General features: G+C 37.9%; 1 non-coding gene and 2 gene segments (V, D, J or C); 1 reads left to right on the top strand and 2 right to left on the bottom strand.

Moving 5' to 3' along the window:
- Window positions 1-3,797: 3,797 nt before the first annotated feature.
- LOC132883961 (T cell receptor alpha variable 12-3-like) lies at window positions 3,798-4,385 on the bottom strand. The segment is given in 2 exon segments: window positions 3,798-4,174; window positions 4,346-4,385. Coding segments are annotated over 2 exon segments (417 nt in total).
- Window positions 4,386-20,567: 16,182 nt separating this feature from the next.
- Window positions 20,568-21,065, bottom strand: LOC132886939 (T cell receptor alpha variable 12-3-like; the record flags this gene model as incomplete). The annotated part of the segment is given in 2 exon segments: window positions 20,568-20,863; window positions 21,026-21,065. Coding segments are annotated over 2 exon segments (336 nt in total), but the record flags the coding sequence as incomplete, so codon positions are not given.
- A 3,157-nt stretch (window positions 21,066-24,222) lies between these two features.
- On the top strand, window positions 24,223-24,294 carry trnaw-cca (transfer RNA tryptophan (anticodon CCA)). The gene has a single exon. It is a non-coding gene; the product is annotated as a tRNA-Trp (tRNA).

Below are 24,294 nucleotides of genomic sequence, written 5' to 3'. Positions count from 1 at the left end.
ATCTCCCTAACACTTTATATAGAAATTTCCAGTTGACAGAATCGAAAGCTTTCTCTGCATCAATACTTACTAATACAGTGCTCTTTTTGTCTTTTCTTGCTTGTTCCACTACGTGTAGTGTTCTTCTAATGTTGTCATGGGTCTGGCGCCCTCTTATAAATCCTGTTTGATCTTCCTCTATTATTTCTGATATAAAGGAGTTCAGCCGTTTAGAGATTATAGTTGTATACATTTTATAGTCAACATTTAATATTGAGATTGGTCTATAGCTTGCACAGTGTTCTTTGTCTTTTCCTTGTTTCGGTATGACTGTAATTATTGCCTCAGACCATGATGGGGGTATTTTATTGTTTTGGAGAGTCCAATTGAAAGAGGCAAGGAGTAGTGGTGACAGCTCTTCTCCAAACATCCTATACCACTCTGCTGGGTATCCATCGCTCCCTGGTGATTTATTGTTTTTCAATGTATTTATTGCTTCTTTTACTTCCTCCAGTGTAATCTCTGCTGTTAATTTATCATTTTGTATAAGTCCAATTGAGGGTAAGTCTAACGTTTCTAGGAATGCAATCATATCATTCTCATCTGCAGATGCAGGTTGTGTATATAGGTCTTGATAATATCTTTGGAAGATATCCTCAATACCATCCGGGGTAGACACTGTCTCACCTGTATGAGGATCTTTAATTTTGCATATATTACTAATTGCTTGCTGTTTTCTTATACGCTTTGCCAGTATTTTTGTGGCCTTTGAGCCTACTTCATGGTAGCCCAGTTTAAAATATTTATTCTTTTTTTCAATTTCGTCCAGAAGTATGTCATTAATTTTTGTTTTTGTATCTTTAATTTGTTGACTTATCTTGGGGTCATTAGTATATTGATATTCCTGTTCCAATACTCTTAACCTTTCATTGTACATTTTATAAGCCTCCATTTTAGCTCTTTTTGCATGTGCAGTTTCAGCTATCAGTTTTCCTCTGATGACTGCCTTCATGGCATCCCAGAAAATCGTTGGGTCTACAGTGCCATTGTTATTTTCCTCTATATATCTTTCAATTTCTGTTTTTACCTTCTTCTTTGTTTGGTCATTATTCAGAATTCCCAGATTAAGTCTCCATACTGTCTGCCGTCTTCTATTGTTTAAGTTTATTGTTAAATAGAGTGGGTTATGGTCTGACACGTCATACTGACAGTTATTTCAAAATTTACTTTTGCCTTGTATTTCGTTGTAGACAGTATGAACCCAAGATATTTCATGTTTTGTCTGGTCAACTTAATTTCATTTGTTAATATACATAGAATAAGGAAGAAAATAATATTTTTGCTTCTGAATTAAGGTTTATTAAACCCCTTACTGCTCAGCCCGAACAACACACAAAGTTAAACATCATTAAATATGAAAAATTAAACTTTTCTCTACTAAAGGTCTCATCAGAAGAAGAGAAAGAACAGTAAAGAAAGAGTTACAGACAAGTTCACTGTTTCTGACACAGCAAGTGTTTTATCATAGAAATGGAATTAGATGAGGATTTATTCTCATGAAAGTTTAGTCATCCGTGGACAGTTATGTTGTTTTATCAGAATGGTGTCTCTGAAATTAGATACTAAGAGTAACCGGAGCAGGGGTTCAGATAATACATATGCAGTGTGTATGATAGAAGACCAGGTATACTCTGTCACAGAGGTTTTATTGTGAAAAGTCGTGTTCTTCATCAAAGAACTGAACATCTCTGGAGGATGTGAGCAGGGTTGTGTGGTTCTCAGTACTTTGCCCACAATAAGATAACTGACTTCTCCATCTAGTGTTCACCAAGGGGAGAAACCTTTATACATTCATCAATGTTTACAACACATAGTGTATACATTACAGAAAGACAAAAGAGTTATGAGCTTTCAAAGATTATTTTAATTTTGCAAATTAATATCTGTGCAAAAAAAACCCAGTACAAATAAAAAAATTGGGGACACCTTCTAATTCAATGTTTTTTCTTTTTTTTTTTTTTACAAATTAACATAATCTCTTAAAGTAATGATGGACTGTCATTTCTCTTTACTTAGTTGAGGGATTCCTGACATGATATGGATTATTACCAGTGTTGACTTGAGCTAGTTACTGTATTTTTATTATTTATGATTTACTGTTTGATCTCAAACACATTAAGAAGGCAAGAAATTCCATGAAATAACATTTGATGAGGCGACACCTGTTAACTGAAAAGCATTCCAGGTGGCTGCCTCATGAAGCTGGTTAAGATAATGCCAACAGTATGTAAAGCATCATCAAGGTAAACAGTGGCTACTTTGAAGAATCAAAAATATGAAACATATGTTTGTTTTTTTAACACTATTTCATTTACCACATAATTCCATGTGTCATGTGTTATTTCATAGTTTTGATGTCTTCAGTATTGTTCTACAATGTAGAAGAGTTAAAATACAGAAAAACCTACAGTATTTATAGGAGTTGGTGTGTCCAAACTTTTGACTGGTACTGTGTATAAAAATTCATAAGGAAATAGTTGTTGAATACAATTGTAAACATCAACAACTAAAATTAAATATTCACATGATATACTTTCTGATCTATCTGGGGATTAAAAATGCAAAATTCTCTTTCCATAAATTTACTTAATTGCTTGATCATTCATACTTTTAAAAATGATTTTTAGTCTTTGCTTCATGCTTCATACTGAAGACTCTGTGAAACAAACAATGCATTAATAAATAGGCCAGCTCTATTCATTTGGTGAAAATACAACTAATTGGTTTGTAATGTTTATTCTAGCTGATACGTGAATAAGAAGATGTGGAGTGCAGGCCAGTCATTGGTTTCCTCTGTAAAGCTTTAATATTTAAAACAAACAAATCAAAGTACATGCCATATAAATTAATGTGACAAAACTTTAAATCACACAAACTGCAGTGGTAAATTACATGGGCAAACTCCATCCCAACAGAAGTGCCAAAGTGTGTGAGGTTTATCCATCCAGTGGCAGTTCTTGCTTGTATGGTGCCCTGAGCCAAATAGTAGAGCAGGAATCATAATCCGGAAACGAGCGAGGGTCAGTCAATCAGCAAACAATGCAACAGAGAGCAAGCAAAAGACAAGGTCGAGGATAAATGTAAACACGGGTCATACACTGGAAATCAGGCGGAAAACAAACAGCTCGGTAAAGTTAGACATGGGGGTACTAGACAATACTTTGTGAAGTGGGGAAGTGAGAGCTGAGTATATGTAGGAGAGAGGAGGGTGTACCCCGTCTCTCACCCATAGTCAGCTGGAATAGGCTCCAGCTTGCCTGCGACCCTGTACAGGATAAGTGGCTACAGATGATGGATGGATTAATGGATGATAACAGTGACCCAGTGGGCAGCATTGCTGCATCACAGCTTCAGGGTTCTCAGTTGGATGCTGAGGTCAGGTTGCTGTCAATTTGTGTGCAGTTTTACATGTTTACTCCGTGTCTGTGTTAATCATATATAATAATAATAAAAAACAACAACCTTGCAGTTGGAAGTTTGCTTGGAGAAACTGCCTGAAGGTGTGAATGAGTGTGTGAAAGGGTTTGTGTATGGTGCTCTATGAAGAACTGACAGTCCATCCAGGGTGAATTCCCACCTCACAGCTGGGAGCCCCAGGACAGGCTTTGTGTTCACGACAACACTGATCAGAATACAGTGGTAACCAAAAAAAACCAAAACTGTTTACTAATAATGGAATGTGTGTCAATAATATAACTCTTCATAAATTTTGAAAGAGAGAGATTCCCACAAAAGTGCATGTCAGTTTCTTAAAATCATCAGCAGAACAACCAACAATACAACAAAACTGTGTGAAAGTTTTTGTACAGTGCAGTTGGATTTCCTGTCACTGTGGGCCGCAGAGCACAGTAGTATAGTGCAGAGTCTGATACAGCAGCAGAGGAGATGAGCAGATCCACTTGTTTCTTCTTTTCATCAACTTCAGCAGACATTCTTGGAGGAATGTTGGGACTTAGATCTCCACTTTGGTAAATATAAAGAAGGAACTCAGGTTTAGATTTTGGATATTGTCTGTACCAATGCAAGTAGTTGTTTGTACCACTTAAGTCATAGCTGCAGGACAGAGTAACATCACTGCCTTCATCTCTCACTGTCTGAGTGAAAAGTGGCTTTATTGACTCTGCCATGGAGTCACCTGTCATAGAGAAGAGAACATAATGTGTTTAACCTTTACACCATCAAACCAGAACTACATGTCAGACCCACATTCTGATTTTTCTAACCACCACACAGACTAATTAATCACTCATTCTACAATTAATATTTCTGAAATAACAAAAAGTAAATGAATAAATGGATAACTCACCTAGTGAAAGCCACAGACCCATGAATATAACAGTGAACATGATAAACGGTCTCAGCTGAATGAAACTATTATTTGTGTCTCCAATATTGTTAACATCATGCAGGTTGATGAAGCTCCGACCCACAGCATCACATGACAGACAGAATGAAACAGGCTGATTTTGGGGGTGTGCCTTTCAATTTAAATATGTAAATATATCCACTGTGATTGGCCAACAGAGCCCCTTTGTGTGTGTGGATGACAGAGTTGGATATTAACCAATCAGAGTGAAGCTATTTACATATTTTGAGAGTTCAGGCTGCAGGTGGGGCGGCACAGTGGTGTAGTGGTTAGCGCTGTCGCCTCACAGCAGGAAGATACTGGGTTCGAGCCCCGGGGTCGGCGAGGGCCTTTCTGTGTGGAGTTTGCATGTTCTCCCCGTGTCCGCGTGGGTTTCCTCCAGGTGCTCCGGTTTCCCCCACAGTTCAAAGACATGTAGGTTAGGTTAACTGGTGACTCTAAATTGACCGTGAGTGTGAATTGTTGTCTGTGTCTATGTGTCAGCCCTGTGATGACCTGGCGACTTGTCCAGGGTGTACCCCGCCTTTCGCCCGTAGTCAGCTGGGATAGGCTCCAGCTTGCCTGTGACCCTGTAGAACAGGATAAAGCGGCTACAGATAATGAGATGAGAGGCTCCAGCTGCATAATCAGCCTGGAGTGTTTACATCCCATGATAAAACAGCATGAGGCAAAAGAACCAAGGTGCTTTTTCAATCAAAACAATATCACAAACTTTACAAAAGCACCTCAGAGAATAATATAAATTAATTGAAAAGAGCATGTCCCTTTGAACACTCTCAATCAATTTATAATAATAATAATAATAATCAGCATGGTCTTGGAACATATGAGACACTGGTTTTGAACTTCCCATGTGAAGAATAAACATGTCAGGGTCTGTCCATTCTTCATCAAAAGCTCTGCTTTTTTTTAATCCATATTTCTCTTTTTAGAGCACCATGTGAAATTACTTTCCTCTGTTTCTCTGACTGTCTCTTGTCTTTCCCCTGTGTGTGTGTGTGTTTCACTGACTCGAGTCCTTGACTTGAGGACTACACAGATTTCATTGGCCAAAGAAACACACAGCATAATTCTTTTTTTACATCCTTATCAGAAATTGCTGTGAATAAGTCATGATAAATAATTTAGTAGAACAAGCTATTATTACTATTATGATAATCAGGGGTTAAATTGGGCCGGGGCTGTCCGGGGCTGAGCCCCGGCACATAAGCTCGGAGCGGATGGCATATGATCACGCACACATCAAAAGCAACAAACCCTTTTCACGATTTTCAGTTCTGAATAATTAAATATCGTTTTATTAATCAATAAACCCATGACTTTTATGAGATAGATCATAGTTTTCCTGATAACAAGACGACCTGTCAAAGCTATTTAGAACAGAACTTGCGATCAGAGATTCTGGTTTCTGGAACACTGCGTGGGTTGCCAATTCCGCTTTTTATAAGCGATTTTGGGGATTCTTTTTTTGTGAGCTCGCTTTAAAAAAATCAGAAGTCGTGGTTTGCGAGTTTTTGGGCTTGTGTTTCAGCGTTGTGACTTGTTTATAATTTTCTCCGTACACCGTCTCCCCTTTTACCTGCATACGATCCAATCATTATCATATTTTTTTATTATTAAAAACAAAATATCAAATAATACTGAAGAGGGGAAAAAATAATACTGATCTAAATATGTTGTGTTTTTATTTTTAGACAGTATGTGTTTTGCTGCATTCAAATGATTGTGCTTCTATTTTGCTGCTATAATATGCTCATCTTATGTATGTTCTAGACAATACAAAAAGCACCACATGCCAAATAAATAATTGAATACATAATAATAACAATAATAATAAATGCTTCCAATGTTATAGTGTTGTTTGTATTTGGTTGCATTCACTGCATGAATATATTTGATTGACAATTTGACTGACAGTGTTTTGGCATATTTAACATTTATCCTCCAAAATAAATCAACTGTTTTGGTTTAAGATTGTGCAAGCCTTCAAATTTTCTCACTGAACATTTCTCCTTCACATTTTTCACCTGTAGGCATGTGACAAGATTTAAGATGATATTGCTCAACCTACCTCTGTAAAGTCAGCTAACAACTTATTAAAATGCACCAGAATTCAGCAAATAACATGTATGATAATAAAAAACTTCTGGGGGAGGACCCCCAGACCCCCCACTAATCATTTCCTTCAAACCAATGTACAACAACCTGTACAATCTGTTACATTGGCCAGCCAATCTACATTCAAACTGCCATAATGTGTAGGGGGGCACTACAAGACACACATAGGCCTACAACACACAGATAAGGTGTATATCTCTGTGCAATATGATATGGTTATCAAATTAGAGGGTTATTTCCAAAAAGTATATTGGGGCAGGGCGGCGTGGGCAGGGGCGGGTACGAGGCAGAGGCCCCCCCCCCCCCCCACATAACCAATCCCAATTTAACCCCTGATGATAATGTGATTGATTTATTGACTTTGTAATCACAAAGCCTGTTATTTCACTGAGGTGAGGAACAAACCAGCTGCTGCTCTTGGTAATAATATTAAAGATGCCAGTAAGTCATTAGGCCTTAAGGGAGGTGATGCATTTTGTGTGTGGAGTTTGCTGGATCGAGTGAAGGTTGCAGAGAGAGAGAGAGAGAGAGAAACTGGGTGTTTTATTTCCTTTATGTTTCTTATTTCTTCTCTGTAGCCTCGTGTTCTGCCTGGCCTACCTGTCCTCTTTCTCTTTTTATTTATTTTTTTATTAATTTGCCTCTAAAAAATAAATCTCATGATTGCTCGTTGTCATTTAAACATGAAACTCTGTCAGCAAAATAAAGTTTTTACATTATCCAATCACAAACACCTCCATTACAAGTGAACCTGTCCAGAGCCCATTTTATTCACTGCAGCTGTAATGTGCTTGTCCATGCTGGAGGTAAATATATTACAGGTCACACATTATTAAGAAACTGTATTTACAGACCGACTGCAATTTCAATTTTGTTCATTAATTCAGAGAAACAAGTCATTTTGTTGATGATGAGTTGACAATTATACTATTCAGCTCGATCGAAAAATCAGATTTGATGTTGAAGCTCCAAAGATTGGAACACAACTGCAATAAGATCTCACATTTGGACAAACTGTTTTTTGTACAGTACTATAAATACTATGTATGTACGATTGAAGAGAGTCTATATTATAGTGAAAAGTAGTATTCATAATCAAAGAAGTTGAACTCTTTGGGGATGTGATCAGGGCCCTCGTTCTTGGCCCACAGTAAGATAACTGACGGTGCCATCTTGTGGAGAAAGGTGAAAGACTTTAACACACCAAGGTTGTTTTGTTTTCTTAAAATGAACCTTGTCCCAGTTTACCCTGAAAACAAAAGTGTTGCTGGGAAAAATAAGTCTTTTTTTTTTAATTCACAAATCATTACAGCAAATAACTGAACTTGAAAAAACTCATGAGCTTGTACAGATCCTCAGCTCCATCACTCAGGTTCAGTATTGGTCTCAACCACAAACCCTGTGGACCTTTCTGTAAAGCCTTCTGTCTACTGTAACTGAGTAAGCTAGAAAGTCTTCATGTGTTTACAAAACCAGGAAATCTTTATGATTTCGACAGTGAAAATTGGTCCATGCGGACAGCAGAAGTTGTATTTGAAAGCTTTGGCATTTGTATGAAAGCCGATCAAAATCAAATTTCTATATTTTGTTTTAATTTTTAATAATATATTTACATGTTTACACAGACAACTACTTTACACTTAGAGTGTGTAATTCAAAATGTGCCATTAATCCAATCATCCAAAAAATGTGTTATAACCACCATGAGATAAAAGTGATGCATTTGAGATCAGTTATTGACTGACCTGAGAGTTATATTCACTATAGATCATCCCTGAAGCTATTAGCAACCTGAGACCTTTAACTGTGAAATGTTACCTCTAATAAGATAATCTGCTTTGGAAATCCTGAGTAATGTGTATTTGTTTTTCCATAAAAAGGATATAATTCATAAGTATTGAAAATGTGTCTAATCTAGTAGCCTGCTGAATGCGTGTACATGCACTGAATATGGCAATAATTCAACTGGGCATTTATATGCACAGCAATACCATGATTAGAATTAAAAAAAAAAAAAATCGATCAGTGAAGTAGAGCGGTGGCTATAATTATCGACACCTTTACGATCTTTTGGCCGTTGCAAAAGTACAAAAGATTTTCAATATGTAAATTGTGCATGAATAATTACTCAAACTTCCACTGGAAAAAAAAAAGAGTTGATTCCCGATTACTTAGTGCATCAGATCACGTGACACCGTTCCACAAGTACTGACACCTTTGTCCACAGTTATCAACACTGTTCCACAATTATTGCAATAGGATTCCAAATACTCTATAAACATTCCATTCTTTTATGAATCAGAAAAAAATTATTATAAATCACAGCACTTTTAATTATTTTTTTAAAAGTACTTCATCTACTTCAACAATGTTACACAAAGATCGATCCATAACAGTTGCAAATGTCAATTCCACAGGGTGTCGATAATGGTGGACACCAGTGAAAGTGATCACTATTATCAACACCTCATGTGACTTCTCAAACATGCGTTTAGATACAAAATGGCGACTGTCAAATGAAAGAGTAAGAAATAAAGTAGGTTTAGACAGGATATTGTGAAATATCGGTGAAGTTGATAAGTAAAAACATGTTCATGATCTTTCCATGCTTACCTGCGATGATAACATCTGGGTTTTTTTCTCAACTTGCTGATCGTGCTGAAAAAAAATCCATCTCAGGTAACGAGCTGTGTCATCAGATGACAAGATCAAAGGGTGAGGCGGGTCTTCCAGTTGATTAATTAACCAATAATAACCGCTGTAACTGAAACTCATCTCATCTCATTATCTCTAGCCGCTTTATCCTTCTACAGGGTCGCAGGCAAGCTGGAGCCTATCCCAGCTGACTACAGGCGAAAGGCGGGGTACACCCTGGACAAGTCGCCAGGTCATCACAGGGCTGACACATAGACAACCATTCACACCTACGGTCAATTTAGAGTCACCAGTTAACCTAACCTGCATGTCTTTGGACTGTGGGGGAAACCGGAGCACCCAGAGGGAGCCCACGCGGACAACATGCAAACTCCACACAGAAAGGCCCTCGCCGGCCACGGGGCTCAAACCCAGGACCTTCTTGCTGTGAGGTGACAGCGCTAACCACTACACCACCGTGCCGCCCCTAACTGAAACTCACCTTTGTAAAATTGTTTTTTATTGGTAAATCTGAAGAGGTGTTGATAATTATGGACTGTCTATAATTGTAGCCATAATAATAACACAAAAAAGTTGGGAAAGGGAAAACAAAAGACTGGGAAAATTGTGTAATGTTTAAAAAATAATAATACTAATTAAAAAACTAATAAGGTTAATTGGCAACAGGTCAGTAACATGATTGGGTTTTAAAAGAGCATCCCAGAGAGGCTGAGTCTCTCAGAAGTAAAGATGGGGAAGGGTTCACCGCTCTGTGGAAGACTGTGTGGGCAAATAGTGCAACAATTTAAGAATAACTTTCCTCAAAGTTAAATTGCAAAGAATTTGGGATCACATCCGCTATGGTACATAATATCATTAAAAGATTCAGAGAACCCGAAGAAATTTTTGTCTGCAAGGGATGAACGTGCGCACGTCGTACGGTCAAAGCCATCAAAAATCAGGCCAATGCATTACCATATTCTCTTAAGTCTGGGGCTACGCTCTGCTATAAATGAATGAAAGTTGATGGGAATAAATCATGGGGTAAACTGGGCAACAAAGTCATCTACAATGAATTGAATTTAAAACAGGATGCAGCAGTAACACCTGACACACTCCCTCTTTATTTTTATTTTCTGTTATTCAGCTGCATCTGTTACCACAAATGTTGTTTGTATCTGTGGTTAACTGATAACAAGTTGGTAAAGGAAGTATCTTTGATACATTGCATTTAACTTCATATGTATTGTTTTTAGGTTTTTGTACAGCCTCTCATTGACTCTGTATTACTGTGCTGCTGCTTGAAGAGCGCAGTGATAGAGTGCAGAATCTGAGATCTGTAGATCTTTAATAGTAAGTTCAGTCGAGTCTGAGGATGTTTCTGAATTGAATCGTGAGCCAGAAGGGTTGTAGTCTTCAGAACTTCGTAACTTTGCACCTTTAAGCAGTAAAAACTGTGGTGCGCTGTTAGGATATTGTTTGTACCAGTAAAGCCAAATGTCATTGCTGCTTGACTGATATGAACATTTCAGAGTAACAGTGTCTGTTTCTTTCCCCACAATGTTGGTATCTTTGTCCATCGGCCCAATGTTATCTGCAACACTGCCTGTTTGCAAAGAAGAACAGAAAGAAATAGATCTGTGAAATATTTCTGTAAACAAAATACTGACTTACAAAAATAAGAAATTAATAGATTAATACACACATGAGCATTAGTTAATACAATGAATGAGCTGATGAAGGTTAATTACCTGTTGCTACAGTGAGAATCAGTGGGATGTATCTCACTGTGTACAGTAAGTTGTATAGTTGAGCCATTTCTGAACACAGCTCTGTGAGGATTCTGTATAATAGTGCTGTATGTGCTGAAGCTGAGGTTGAAACAAGGTTTACACATGAGGGAACATGTGTCTCTAGAAGGCCACACCCAGGAAGTGCAGCTGTTGTAGCAGAACGTTACACAGATCATCACTTCACAGCATCAGTGACAGGGAACTGAGTCACCAGTACAACACAGAACAAGTCCTGCTGCTGATCAACCCAAAGCATCTGATTTTTTTTCCCATCGCAATTGTAATTCATGATGATTTTATCCATGAAATTGATGGATGATCATGATTTGACTCTTAAACAGCATTATTAAAAAAAAAAAACAGCACACATCCAGAACTGAATATCTCCGCCTACACACATCCCTTTATCTTTACTAAGTGCACAGTGGATCTGGAACCTTTTCCTGAACACACTGAGCGAGTCGCAGGAATTATCTTCATTTTATTTCAGAGTTTTTGGAGCTTCACAAAAGAAGACTTTTTTGTCGCAATTTGAGGCACAAGCACCTCTGTCAGTTTCTCTGAAATATTTTTTTTTCTGAACAGGACTTAAACAAGGGTGGCACGGTGGTGTAGTGGTTAGCGCTGTCACCTCACAGCAAGAAGGTCCTGGGTTCGAGCCCCGTGCGAGGACCTTTCTGTGTGGAGTTTGCATGTTGTCCGTGTGGGCTCCCTCCGGGTTCCCCCACAGTCCAAAGACATGCAGGTTAGGTTAACTGGTGACTCTAAATTGACTGTAGGTGTGAATGGTTGTTTATGTGTCAACCCTGTGATGACCTGGTGACTTGTCCAGGGTGTACCCTGCCTTTCGCCTGTAGTCAGCTGGGATAGGCTCCAGCTTGCCTGTGACCCTGTAGAACAGGATAAAGTGGCTACAGATAATGAGATGAGGACTTAAACAAGGTGTGGAAAAAGGTTTACACACAGTGGGTTAGTAAAATGTATATTTTTTTAAACAAAATATATTTGGCAGTTCATCAGTAGATATCGCCAATGTGGAATAAACACTGCAGCAGATAATTATTATACAACAATCCTAAAATACCCTAATGATACCCTGAATATGCTGCTGGTGTGAAATTATTTTTCTTGTACATTGCACGTACATCAAGTTAATTATTAAATAAATATATGCAAAATATTCTGACTATATTTCAATGTGTTGTGAAATTATGTATGGATATTGTAATGTCACATTGATATCACCACATTTTAATCAAATTTAACTCCATTAGCCAAGTGATTATCTCATTTAGTGTTTAATTTCTGCGCCTGTAACATTGTGTGTGTGTGTGTTTATATATGGGAGACCATTGCCAACTTGGCATTGTGAATAACAGTTGAAATAATCATGACTCCGTGAATCCACTCTGAAGCTCCACTTCTCTGACCCGCAGGTCTAGTTTTGCCTGTTTAAGGCCCATCCGCTCCTGATGGCGCCACTCATACAGGTCTCGGAGTAACTGGAGCCGCTCCTTCTCAATGCTGATGAGCTCCCAGGTGCACTGACGCTCTCGGCCAGCTGTAATCTGGCTGCCTGCAATCTGGGAAGCGGCACTGCGGTCTGGGGAAGTGATGGGATCGATACTGTACCTCCTTCATATGCCAAACACCACTCAGCTGCATGCCAGTGTATAAGGGACATTAAGCTCTTGACTGGGTAACAATGAAATGAGCAGGCAAAGGAAAAAAAATTTAACTGAACTACAACCCCGATTCCAAAAAAGTTGGGACAAAGTACAAATTATAAATAAAACAGAATGCAATAATTTACAAATCTCAAAAACTGATATTGTATTCACAATAGAACATAGACAACATATCAAATGTCGAAAGTGAGACATTTTGAAATTTCATGCCAAATATTGGCTCATTTGAAATTTCATTACAGCAACACATCTCAAAAAAGTTGGGACAGGGGCAATAAGAGGCTGGAAAAGTTAAAGGTACAAAAAAGGAACAGCTGGAGGACCAAATTGGAACTCATTAGGTCAATAGGCCATAGGTCATTAACATGACTGGGTATAAAAAGAGCATCTTGGAGTGCAGCGGCTCTCAGAAGTAAAGATGGGAAGAGGATCACCAATCCCCCTAATTCTGCACCGACAAATAGTGGAGCAATATCAGAAAGGAGTTCGACAGTGTAAAATTGCAAAGAGTTTGAACATATCATCATCTACAGTGCATAATATCATCAAAAGATTCAGAGAATCTGGAAGAATCTCTGTGCGTAAGGGTCAAGGCCGGAAAACCATACTGGGTGCCCGTGATCTTCGGGCCCTTAGACAGCACTGCATCACATACAGGCATGCTTCTGTATTGGAAATCACAAAATGGGCTCAGGAATATTTCCAGAGAACATTATCTGTGAACACAATTCACCGTGCCATCTGCTGTTGCCAGCTAAAACTCTATAGTTCAAAGAAGAAGCCGTATCTAAACATGATCCAGAAGCACAGACATCTTCTCTGGGCCAAGACTCATTTAAAATGGACTGTAGCAAAGTGGAAAACTGTTCTGTGGTCAGACGAATCAAAATTTGAAGTTCTTTATGGAAATCAGGGACGCCGTGTCATTCGGACTAAAGAGGAGAAGGACGACCCAAGTTGTTATCAGCGCTCAGTTCAGAAGCCTGCATCTCTGATGGTATGGGGTTGCATTAGTGCATGTGGAATGGGCAGCTTACACATCTGGAAAGACACCATCAATGCTGAAAGGTATATCCAGGTTCTAGAGCAATATATGCTCCCATCCAGACAACGTCTCTTTCAGGGAAGACCTTGCATTTTCCAACATGACAATGCCAAACCACATACTGCATCAATTACAGCATCATGGCTGCGTAGAAGAAGGGTCTGGGTACTGAACTGGCCAGCCTGCAGTCCAGATCTTTCACCCATAGAAAACATTTGGCGCATTATAAAACGGAAGATACGACGAAAAAGACCTAAGACAGTTGAGCAACTAGAATCCTATATTAGACAAGAATGGGTTAACATTCCTCTCCCTAAACTTGAGCAACTTGTCTCCTCAGTCCCCAGACGTTTACAGACTGTTGTAAAGAGAAAAGGGGATGTCTCACAGTGGTAAACATGGCCTTGTCCCAACTTTTTTGAGATGTGTTGTTGTCATGAAATTTAAAATCACCTAATTTTTCTCTTTAAATGATACATTTTCTCAGTTTAAACATTTGATATGTCATCTATGTTCTATTCTGAATAAAATATGGAATTTTGAAACTTCCACATCATTGAATTCCGTTTTTATTTACAATTTGTACTTTGTCTCAACTTTTTTGGAATCGGGGTTGTATTTAACTTATTGGTTCATAATTTTGTGTGAACATTTGCTCATTTAATTAAAAAAAAACGCTTGGAATAAAAAAACAAGTTATTGTCCAAAATGTAAAAAAGTTTCAATGATTTATTCCCACATTATATACGGTATGTAATGCTTAATGACAACACAATATATTAACATATTTTGACACTTTATATTTCATTGGTTTTGGATTAAAAACAAATACCATGTGACCTCATCGACTGGATTTAGCAACTACTATAATGCCTTTAGCAACTACAGTACAAATACCTTTCGTAGTTACTAATGCTTATAGCGAGGATGCACATTGCAAAGTCACTCTGAGCAAAGTTGCACTTAAGATTCCTTCTTACGAGTGAGTTCAGGAAAACCGCATACAGAGACAACGTTCGTTGCTTAAGAACACCTTTAAATTTGCTCTTGATCTCTAAAGTGCAACGTTATCAGGAAACCCACCCCAGATCATTAGATAAGTCTATGTTATTGTTTTAGCAACATAATTGTAGTCTTTGTTCTCTTGTACCATAGCCACAAAGTGCACCGAATTAACAAATTAATGGATAATTAACATCCAAACATGAAGAGGAAAGGAGAATATTTACCAGTTTCTTCTCTCAGTTAGTGTTGCTGTTGCTCTGCCCCTCCTCTCTCTCTCTCAGCTCTCTTTTTCTTACATCCACCAACAAAAAAGAATGAAGACATTTCTGCAGAATCTGCAGCCGAACAAATGCTTGCTGATGCAAATATGTTGCCAGTACCGGTAACGCTAAGAGTGCTCGCTCAAAAAAGACTGAATCATCCCTAATCACAGAATTATTATTTAAATTAAATAAATGAAACAATGTCCTTACTTATACTTCATCGAATAGCATATAGTCAAATCTGATTAAAAAACAAAAGAAAGCAAACGCCACAATTTTCTTCCTCATCCATTTTATCTGCTGTATTTACATGATCGTATGAGAAAGTCTCGATGGAGTGTTTTGAAAAGGCCTTTGCCTGAGCTTGATTTGTAGTAAAATCATACATACAGGGACACGCCCTGCGAATTACATCCATTTAAATCAAAACATTCCTGCCAGGTTTTTAGTTTTGGCTCGATTAATTTCTTTCAGTATTTTATTCATATGAAATAAGGAAGGTTTATTTCTTCAGAATGGAAACTTGGCTGAGTAATCTTCATAAATAAAGATTTATTTAAATAGTTTGGCAATGTAATCTGACTTACGTGTGTATACAACATATACAACAACAAAAATGAGTACACACAGCTACCTACCGTACAACATGCAGGTGACATAGCATGACCACATGATTAATGGTTTCTGTATTCACTTGATTCTAATAACTATAAACACACACACACACACACATTTCCATAACTTCTTAATACATACACATACATGAATTCCTTCATTATAATAAGTGCTTTATTCTGTTCAGGGTCACAGTGGATCTGGAGCCAGTTATGGGAACACTGGGTGAGAGTCAGGCATATACCAAATACCTACATCATACTATAGTTTCAGGAAGAAAAAAAAAGGAAAGGATTTTAAGATAACACTTTTCTTTCTTCCACCGGAAATGTGCTTTGAATACATTTTATTTAAATTCAATTTTGTGCTTTTTGTTGGGAATTCTGAAAAGAAGTTGCAGAAGCCAGCTTCACTGAAATACATTTCTCCATGCTCTCTCTCTCTCTCATCTACACCTGCTTGAACTCAAACCCCCACTTCCCAGAATTCACAGCAGCTTTCAAATCTGGCCACAACAGATTCCAACACCCACCCTGCACATCACTGCTCACAGTCTCCTGAGTGCTCATCATTTGCACTTGTTCACAATCACCACAGCTCACTGTTTATGGACTTCAGCTCTCACAGTTCACTGTGAAGTGTATGCTCAGTTCTTTGTGTCTGATTTTAAGCCTTTTGTTATTGTTCTGCTGATTCTGGTTTTGACTTTGTCCAGACTTTGCCTTTTGACATTGCCTCTGATGTTCTGTTTGTGCCTCGCTTGACCTTTGCCTGTTTTTTGATACTGCCTTTTGCATCATGATTTGGATCTGATTAACAGTGTGCTCTTTATAAACACTGTTCTGCTTTTACATCTGTCTGTTGCATGCCAATCTCTCTCTCTCTCTCTCTCTCTCTCTCTCTCTCTCTCTCTCTCTCAGTAATTTCATTGTCATACTGGAAAAAGGTACGTAACATTTTCATAGAAGAGAAAAATAAGTTTTAGCTTCTTTTACTTCCTCAGTCTAGGATATTCCAGCATGCTTAAACAAGCTTTCATTATTGTGCACCAAACTCAATAGTTGTTGAACAGGAAATGTAATTTTTAATTATTATTTTTTTAATAAACAAATCTCTTCTAGTAAACAACTGAAAAAAAAAAAACCTCAATATTTTTAATACAGCTTTGATAAGAATGATGTTTAGGTCTAATTTAAAAATAAACTTCAGCAGATTAATACACAAATGATGGTTTATCTACAAAAGCAAACTGACATCATAGACTGAGGGTTGAGCCTGCAGAGGTAAACATGTAAAGAGCTCCATCTTGTGAGAAAAGCACGACTCTGTTCCAGTCATGTGTAGTGCTTTTTGTACAGTGTAGTTGGGTTTCCTGTCACTGTGGGCCCCAGAGCGCAGTAGTACAGTGCAGAGTCTGTCACTGCAGCAGAGGAGATGAACAGATTCACTTTCTTATTCAGTTGATCAAGTTTAGTGAACAATCATGGATGAGGTGGTTGAGCGTTTGTGACATGTTCACCACTTTCAGCAATCAGCAGCAGAAACTCTGGTCTTGATCTGGGTTTTTGTTGGTACCAGTGGAGACGGTAAGCTGATGCAGTATATGTGCAGGACAGTGTGATGTTGCTGCCTTCAGTTCCAGATATAGTGGTTTGTTCTGGTTTAATGCTGTTGTCAGCAGCTTCTGCTATAAATACATTAACATAATATCATGACCATTTATTATTAATAAACTGTGATTAAAAACATTGTTCTTTTTGTTTGTTAAATACGTAAACATTTCATATATAATGTATCTGACTTACCAATGTCAGCATGAGTGAGGAAAAGCAAGAAGAAGAGTAACATTGTTGTTATGAGTGTTTAGTTCAGACCTCTAGTTTTAGAAATAAATGCCAGTGTTGCGTATTTGAGATTGTCTCTGATGTCGCCACATGTAGCTCCACCCACTCATATTTATTCATATTCACCACGACTCTGCTTCAGCTTATACACAAGCCTTTATTTGTATCTTTGTGACTTTAATAAATTCCGACTTTGTGTTGCTATGAACTACAGCACAAATATTACAACTTTGAAAAATCCCCAACTTTGCCATGAGACATATTCTATAATCAGATACAAATTGACTGTGGAACGGGCTGTGGGATTGGTTCTGGACTGACAGCCTTTAGGAGGCGCTCTAGAACATCAACCTCAGATGGACTAGCCCCGTCCCCCCAGAAAATTATGGGGGTTCTCCTTCTCTAGGGACTCATAAATGAACCAGAGCGTGACCTGAAAATCATGTGAGCTCCGAAGGCACAGGTACTGTAATTGCATGAGGTGTGCTTGTCCAGTCAGCCAGGAAATCATGCATGTTACCCAGACCGGTTCTGGAGGTTTGGGTTCTTCAAGGCATGCATAATACTGTAGGTGCCACACTGTATGCTGAAGCCACACGGGTGATACTCTCTATCATAGGGTGTTGAGTGTATATGCCAGTACACTGCCAGAAAAATGAAGCTAGAGGCTGAGATACAAAATTCTAGAAGCGTTGTGGCATGGTGTACTGGAACCCTTCTGCTGCATCCACTGTTTGACGAAGTATTCTGTCAGGGAGCAGTGGGAGACAGATGCAAGTGCAGAAGTATTTATTAAAAACAGAGTGGCAATCAGGTAAACACACAGGCAAACAATCCAAATCGACAGGCAATCTCAAGAACGGGAAACAAGCAAAAGGTCGGGTGAGGTATGAACAGACTATCACAGGCAAAGAAAACAACAAAAACTAGGAACAGGCACAGCAATCAGAAAACCAGGAAATCTAGCACAGGGAAATAAGGCTTGGTAATGCGCACTGCATGTGAGAGTCTGCTTGGTGCGCATGCAGGCCGGAGTGCATCCCAGAGTCCTTCTGGTGCACCAAAGTGCGCAGGACGGACAGTGATGTATTACTTAAAGACCAAAAGAGGCATGAACTGTCAAAGAAAGCATTTTAATTTTGCAAATATATAATTTTCACACACAAACACAGTTTAACAAATGAGACAAAAATATTATACTTGGTCATTTATTTATTAAGGAAAATGATCCAATATTACATATCTGTGAGTGGCAAAAGTATGTGAACCTTTGCTTTCAGTATCTGGTGTGACCCCCTTGTGCAGCAATAACTGCAACTAAACATTTCCTCGTGTGAAAATCTGATGATGTTTTAGGTCATATGTATGCAGAAATATAGGAAATTCTAAAGGATTCTCAAGCTTTCAAGCACCACTGTAGTCTAGCAAGGTTACAGTCCACAGAATGAGGCAGTCATGGCAGCACTACTTGTACCGGGGATATAAATATGAAAAGTTACCTCCCTGCATTCAGTCACATGGAAATACATCAGCTGTTCACTATTCCCTCGCTGTTTATCAGTGACATCAGTATTATCTTTCCCCCTCCACTTTTTTGTTTGAGAATTGGAATTTTTTTTCATATAAATTTTTAATGAAATAATCTCCAGCCAGAGGCAGCTTCAAGTCTTACTCGCTATGTGGAGCTTCTGTGTCTTGAGCCCAAATGATATCAGAGCATTGCTGGAAACAATCTGGGGGATTTTTCTGATTGGTTAAAATATTTGCAATGGCGGCCTCCATGAAATCGTCCATTCTGCATAGAAACTGACTTTTGGAGATGGATATCTTATTTGTGTGAGCTCCTTATTTTCAATTATTCACATGAATCGTTAGTTTATATCATAATCTATCTTCATAACTGTATTTTAAAAATGGGTTTTCTTTTCTTTTAAGATTTCATCACCTAAAACAAGTGTCCAGTGGAAAGCAGAAAATCAGTAAATATGTATGAATTTGGAAACATAAAGCCAAAAATTCTGTATGTGGATGTTACAATAAAATTGTTCACTTACATGGTAACAGTTAAATTGTTGAGTTAAGACATTCAATAGAGAGTCCTCTGCAGTACAGTTTATTGGAAAATCATTTCTTTGTTTAACAAAGAAAACATAATAGGCAGTTACAGCTTCTATTTTTTTTTCATTTTGATTATAAACTGTAACATAAATCCTCTGTAATATCCTTCTACATATGGAAATTTACTGAACATGTAAAATTTCATGAATGCAGGTTATCTGGAACCTGAGACTTTTTTGGTTCTGGGGAAAAAATAGATTTTTTGTTTGAGGGGAAAAACAGATTTTAATGGAAACAGTTTTAGAAATACAAATGTGGTTTAACATGTTTCCACTCTAGTTAATTTCTAAGGAAACTCACATGTACACTCACTGGCCACTTTATTAGGAACAACCATACACCTACTGTTTTATGCAGTTATCTAATCAGCCGATCCCTTAACAGAAGCACAATGCATAAAATCATGCAGATACAAATCAAGAGCTTCAGTTAATGTTCACTTCAAACATAAGAATGGGGAAAACTGTGATCTCTGTGACTTTCACTGAGGCATGGGTGTTGGTGCCAGATGGACTGGTTTGAATATTTCAAAAACTGCTGATCTCCTGGGGTTTTCACACACAACAGAAATTACAGAGATCTAGAGATTACACAGAAAGGTACAAAAAAAAAAACAGTGAGTGAGCGACAGTTCTGTGGGTGGAAACACCTTGTTGATAAGAGAGGTCAGAGGAAAAAGGCCAGATTGGTTCAAGCTGCCAGGAAGGATATAGAAACTCATAGCAACTCTTTACAATTGTGGTGAGCAGAAAAGCATCTCAGCATGCAACAGCAGAAGACCACATTTGGTTCCACTCCTGCAGCCAAGAACAGGAATCTTAGAATTAAGAATCAAGAAGAAGTTCCTATTACATTGGCAGGTGAGTGTATATTTTTATTGACCTATCTAACCCCATGTTTATTTATTTTTAACTGATTATATCATTGATATTGTATCATCTGGAATTGTGTAACTATAGCAGTTGATCAGCCTTCAGTATCACATAACTGTGTGAAAGTTTTTGTACAGTGCAGTTGGATTTCCTGTCACTGTGGGCTGCAGAGCACAGTAGTATAGTGCAGAGTCTGATACGGCAGCAGAGGAGATGAGCAGATCCACTTGTTTATTCTTTTCATCAACTTCAGCAGAAAGACGTGGTGGGATTGAGTCACTTTTATATCCACTTTGTGATATAAAAAGAAGGAAGTCAGGTTTAGATTTTGGATATTGTCTGTACCAGTGCAGGTCGGGTGATGAACTCTTTGATTCATAGCTGCAGGACAGAGTAACATCACTGCCTTCATCTATAATTGTCTGAGTGAAAAGTGGCTTTATTGACTCTGCCATGGAGTCACCTGTCATAGAGAAGAGAACATAATGTTTTTATCATTTCCACCATCAAGCCAGAACGACATAAGTCAGAGCCACATTCTGATTTTTCTTCCCACCACACAGACGAATAAATCACTAATTCACCACTTAATATTTCTGCAATAAAAAGGTCAAAGTTAACTCACCGAGTGAAAGCCACAGACACATGAATATAAGAGTGAACATGATGAATGGTCTCAGCTGAGTGAAAGTATTCTTTCTGTACTATGATATGTTCACATCATAAAGGTTCATGAAGCTCCAGCCCACAGCACCACATGACGGTGTCACCATTGTTACTGACAGATTGTTGATTCTTACTGAAGCATCCTGGCTTTACATTCAGCCTCACATGGGGAACCTGTCTTCAACTCCGACTGTCAGCAGAATTCATGGAATTATGAAAAATCAATCATTCTAGTCTGTAAAAATATAATCAATACATTATTAAATGTTAAATTTCCTGTAATATTTGTTTTTATAAGTGGTTTTGTTGCATTTGGGGTTTTGGCCTGATCAGAAATTGCTGTGAATAAACACAAATCATGATAAATAATTTACAATAACAAGTTATTATTACTATGATTATAATATGATTGACTTACTGACTTTGTAATCACAAAGCCTGTTATTTCACTGAGGTGAGGAACAAACCAGCTGCTGCTCTTGGTACCAGCAAGCCATAAGAGGTGTGATGCATTTTGTGTGTGAAGTTTGCTGGATCGAGTGAAGGTTGCAGTGAGAGAGAAACTGGGTGTTTAATTTCCTTTGTGCTTCTTATTTCCTCCCTGTAGCTTCATCTGCTCCCTGGCCTACCTGTCCTCTTTTTCTTATCGATTATTTTTTATTCATTTGCCTCATATGATTTTAATATCATTATTCTGCTTAATAAACATGAAAATAAAAAAAACATACCTCATGGTTGCTATTTGTCATTTAAACACGAAACTGTGTAAGCAAAATAAACTATTTACATTATCCAATCACAAACACCTCCATTCCAAGTGAACCTGTCCAGAGCCCATTTTATTCACTGCAGCTGTAATGTGCTTGTCCATGCTCCAGAAAAATATATTACAGGTCACACATTATTAAGAAATTGTATTTATAGCCTGACTGCAATTTCAATTTTCTTCATTAACGCAGAGAAACAAGTCATTTTGTTGATTATGAGTTGACAGTTACACTATTCAGCTTGACTTGAATAATCAGATTTGCTGAAGCTCCAAAGATTGGAACACAACTGGAATAAGATCTCACATCTGTACAATAACCCCCCCCCCCCCCATGCATTATATATAAAAGTACTATGCATATCTGATAGAAGAGAGTCTGTGTTATTGTGAAAACTAGGATTCATAATCAAAGAAGTTGAAATCTCTCAGGGATGTGAGCAGGTTCCTAGTACTTTGGCCCACAATAAGATAACTGATGATGCCATCTTGTGGAGAATGATGAAAGCCTTCAACACACCAAGTTGTCTTTTTTTTTTTTGCTTGTTTTATTTTCTTTAAATGAACTGTGTCCCAGTTTACCCTGAAAAAAAAGTGTTGCTGGGAAAAATAAGTCTTTTTTTAAATTCCAAAATCATTATAGCAAGTTGTAATTTGCAAAACATAACTTTATGCAACTCCTGAACATGTACAGATCCTTTGCTAAATCACTCAAGTTAAGAATTGGTCTCAACCACACACTCTGTGGACTTTCTGTAAAGCTTTCTACCTAATGTAACAGTACGCTCTACCTAATGTTCAGTGAGCTAATGTTCAGTAAGCTCTGCTCGTAAGGGGCAAGGCCAAAAACCAACACTGAACATCTGTGACCTTCAATCCCTCAGGTCAGGGGCGTATCAAGCTTTCCAAAAGTGGGGGTGTTCTGGAATGGGGAAGCCATATCATTAGAAATCGGTTTATGGCTATATACACGCCTGGCGTGTACACTGTGATGTACTGTCAATGACCGATATGGAACTTTTTCATACCCATGGTCCATGGATGCAAATGAAAGGGAGGACAGCAGAAAGCCTATAAATCCAGTTGACTCCAGCCAAGTTTTGCATTTCATGCAGAGATCTATCATGTTGGGTTTTGGTGTTGTTACTGCCAGGGCTATGTAATTATTCAGTAAGTGAAGGCAAAAAGTATTGAGTGATAATTCTAGGTAACAGGATACTGTTCTATAACAGAGATGTCAGTATTGCTGCCTACACTGGTATACACTGACATAAACAAAACCAAAAACTTCACATAGCCCAAGAAGTCATACACAGTGTATAGATCATACACCATCATGCATAACAGTTTGGACTGGGATCGCTTTGTGTGAGCAGGAGGCATGGCTAATCAGTTCATGTTGGAGAAGCGCAGCATCCTGGAAGGACCTCTTTAGTATAGCATTCAAATAAGACGGGGCAGTTCCTGCTTTTAATGTCTTTAATTATTCAAACTCGTGTACAAAACTTGTTTGCATCATGCATTACATCAGGTTTAATGCATAAAGTTTGAAAATGATGCAATAGACTACACATACAACAAACACTTAATGGCCAAATAACATTACTGTACAACATTTATTGAACATTCATTCGATTTGAAATGCCTTTAAATCTCAATTGAAAAACTCTTCTAAAAAGTGATAAACAGTAATAATGCATGAAAAGTAGACTTGGTACAAACACACACACTCGTAATAAAAAACTTGCCTCAACTGACTTTACAACTAGTAACTACTACTATTTAACATCACTGTCAACAAATCCTGACAACCTTACTTTACCCTGACACACTATTTGTGTTTGAAACAACCAAATGTGTTTTTTCTTTGCTCCTTATAAGAAACAAATTGTTGAGCAATCATTTGTCTGTCCAACAGGTCAAGGTTGTTCTTCTGAACATGATACACAGCTACACTATTAAGACGTGTTTGTGTCATGCTACTTCGCAGCCATGTTTTCAGCCTTCTTAGAACAGATCATTCATACATTACTCACTTTTTAATATTATACAGACATTTAAGTGCACATGTCAAGCAAACCTATCCAAGTTGCTTTGGATAAAAGTGTCTGCTGCTACTAAGTATAATGTAATGGAACTTAACATTTTTGGATGACATAATCAAGAGCAGTAATATAATCAATGTAGGTTCATATAATCAATCAAGGTTTTGGAGGTTGTTGATATAGACATGCATCATTAAAATGGTGTACCCCTACTTCAAAACCAAAAAGTTAGCCACTCACAGGAGATTGAGGAGGACTCAATATGGTTCTACAAAATAGCTTAATTATCCCCAACGTGATCACACAAAAGCCTAAAAACATGTTCTACTTCTCCTTGTACTCAAGGACCTCGTGGTGCAATGGTAGTGTGTCTGACTCCAGCTCAGAAGGCTGCGTGTTCAAATCACGTCGAGGTCA

The sequence above is a fragment of the Neoarius graeffei genome, chromosome 1 (assembly GCF_027579695.1).
Source record: "Neoarius graeffei isolate fNeoGra1 chromosome 1, fNeoGra1.pri, whole genome shotgun sequence".
NCBI classification, from domain to species: domain Eukaryota; kingdom Metazoa; phylum Chordata; class Actinopteri; order Siluriformes; family Ariidae; genus Neoarius; species Neoarius graeffei.
Note: the sequence above shows the minus strand (reverse complement) of the source record. Positions and strands in the feature narration are given on the sequence as shown.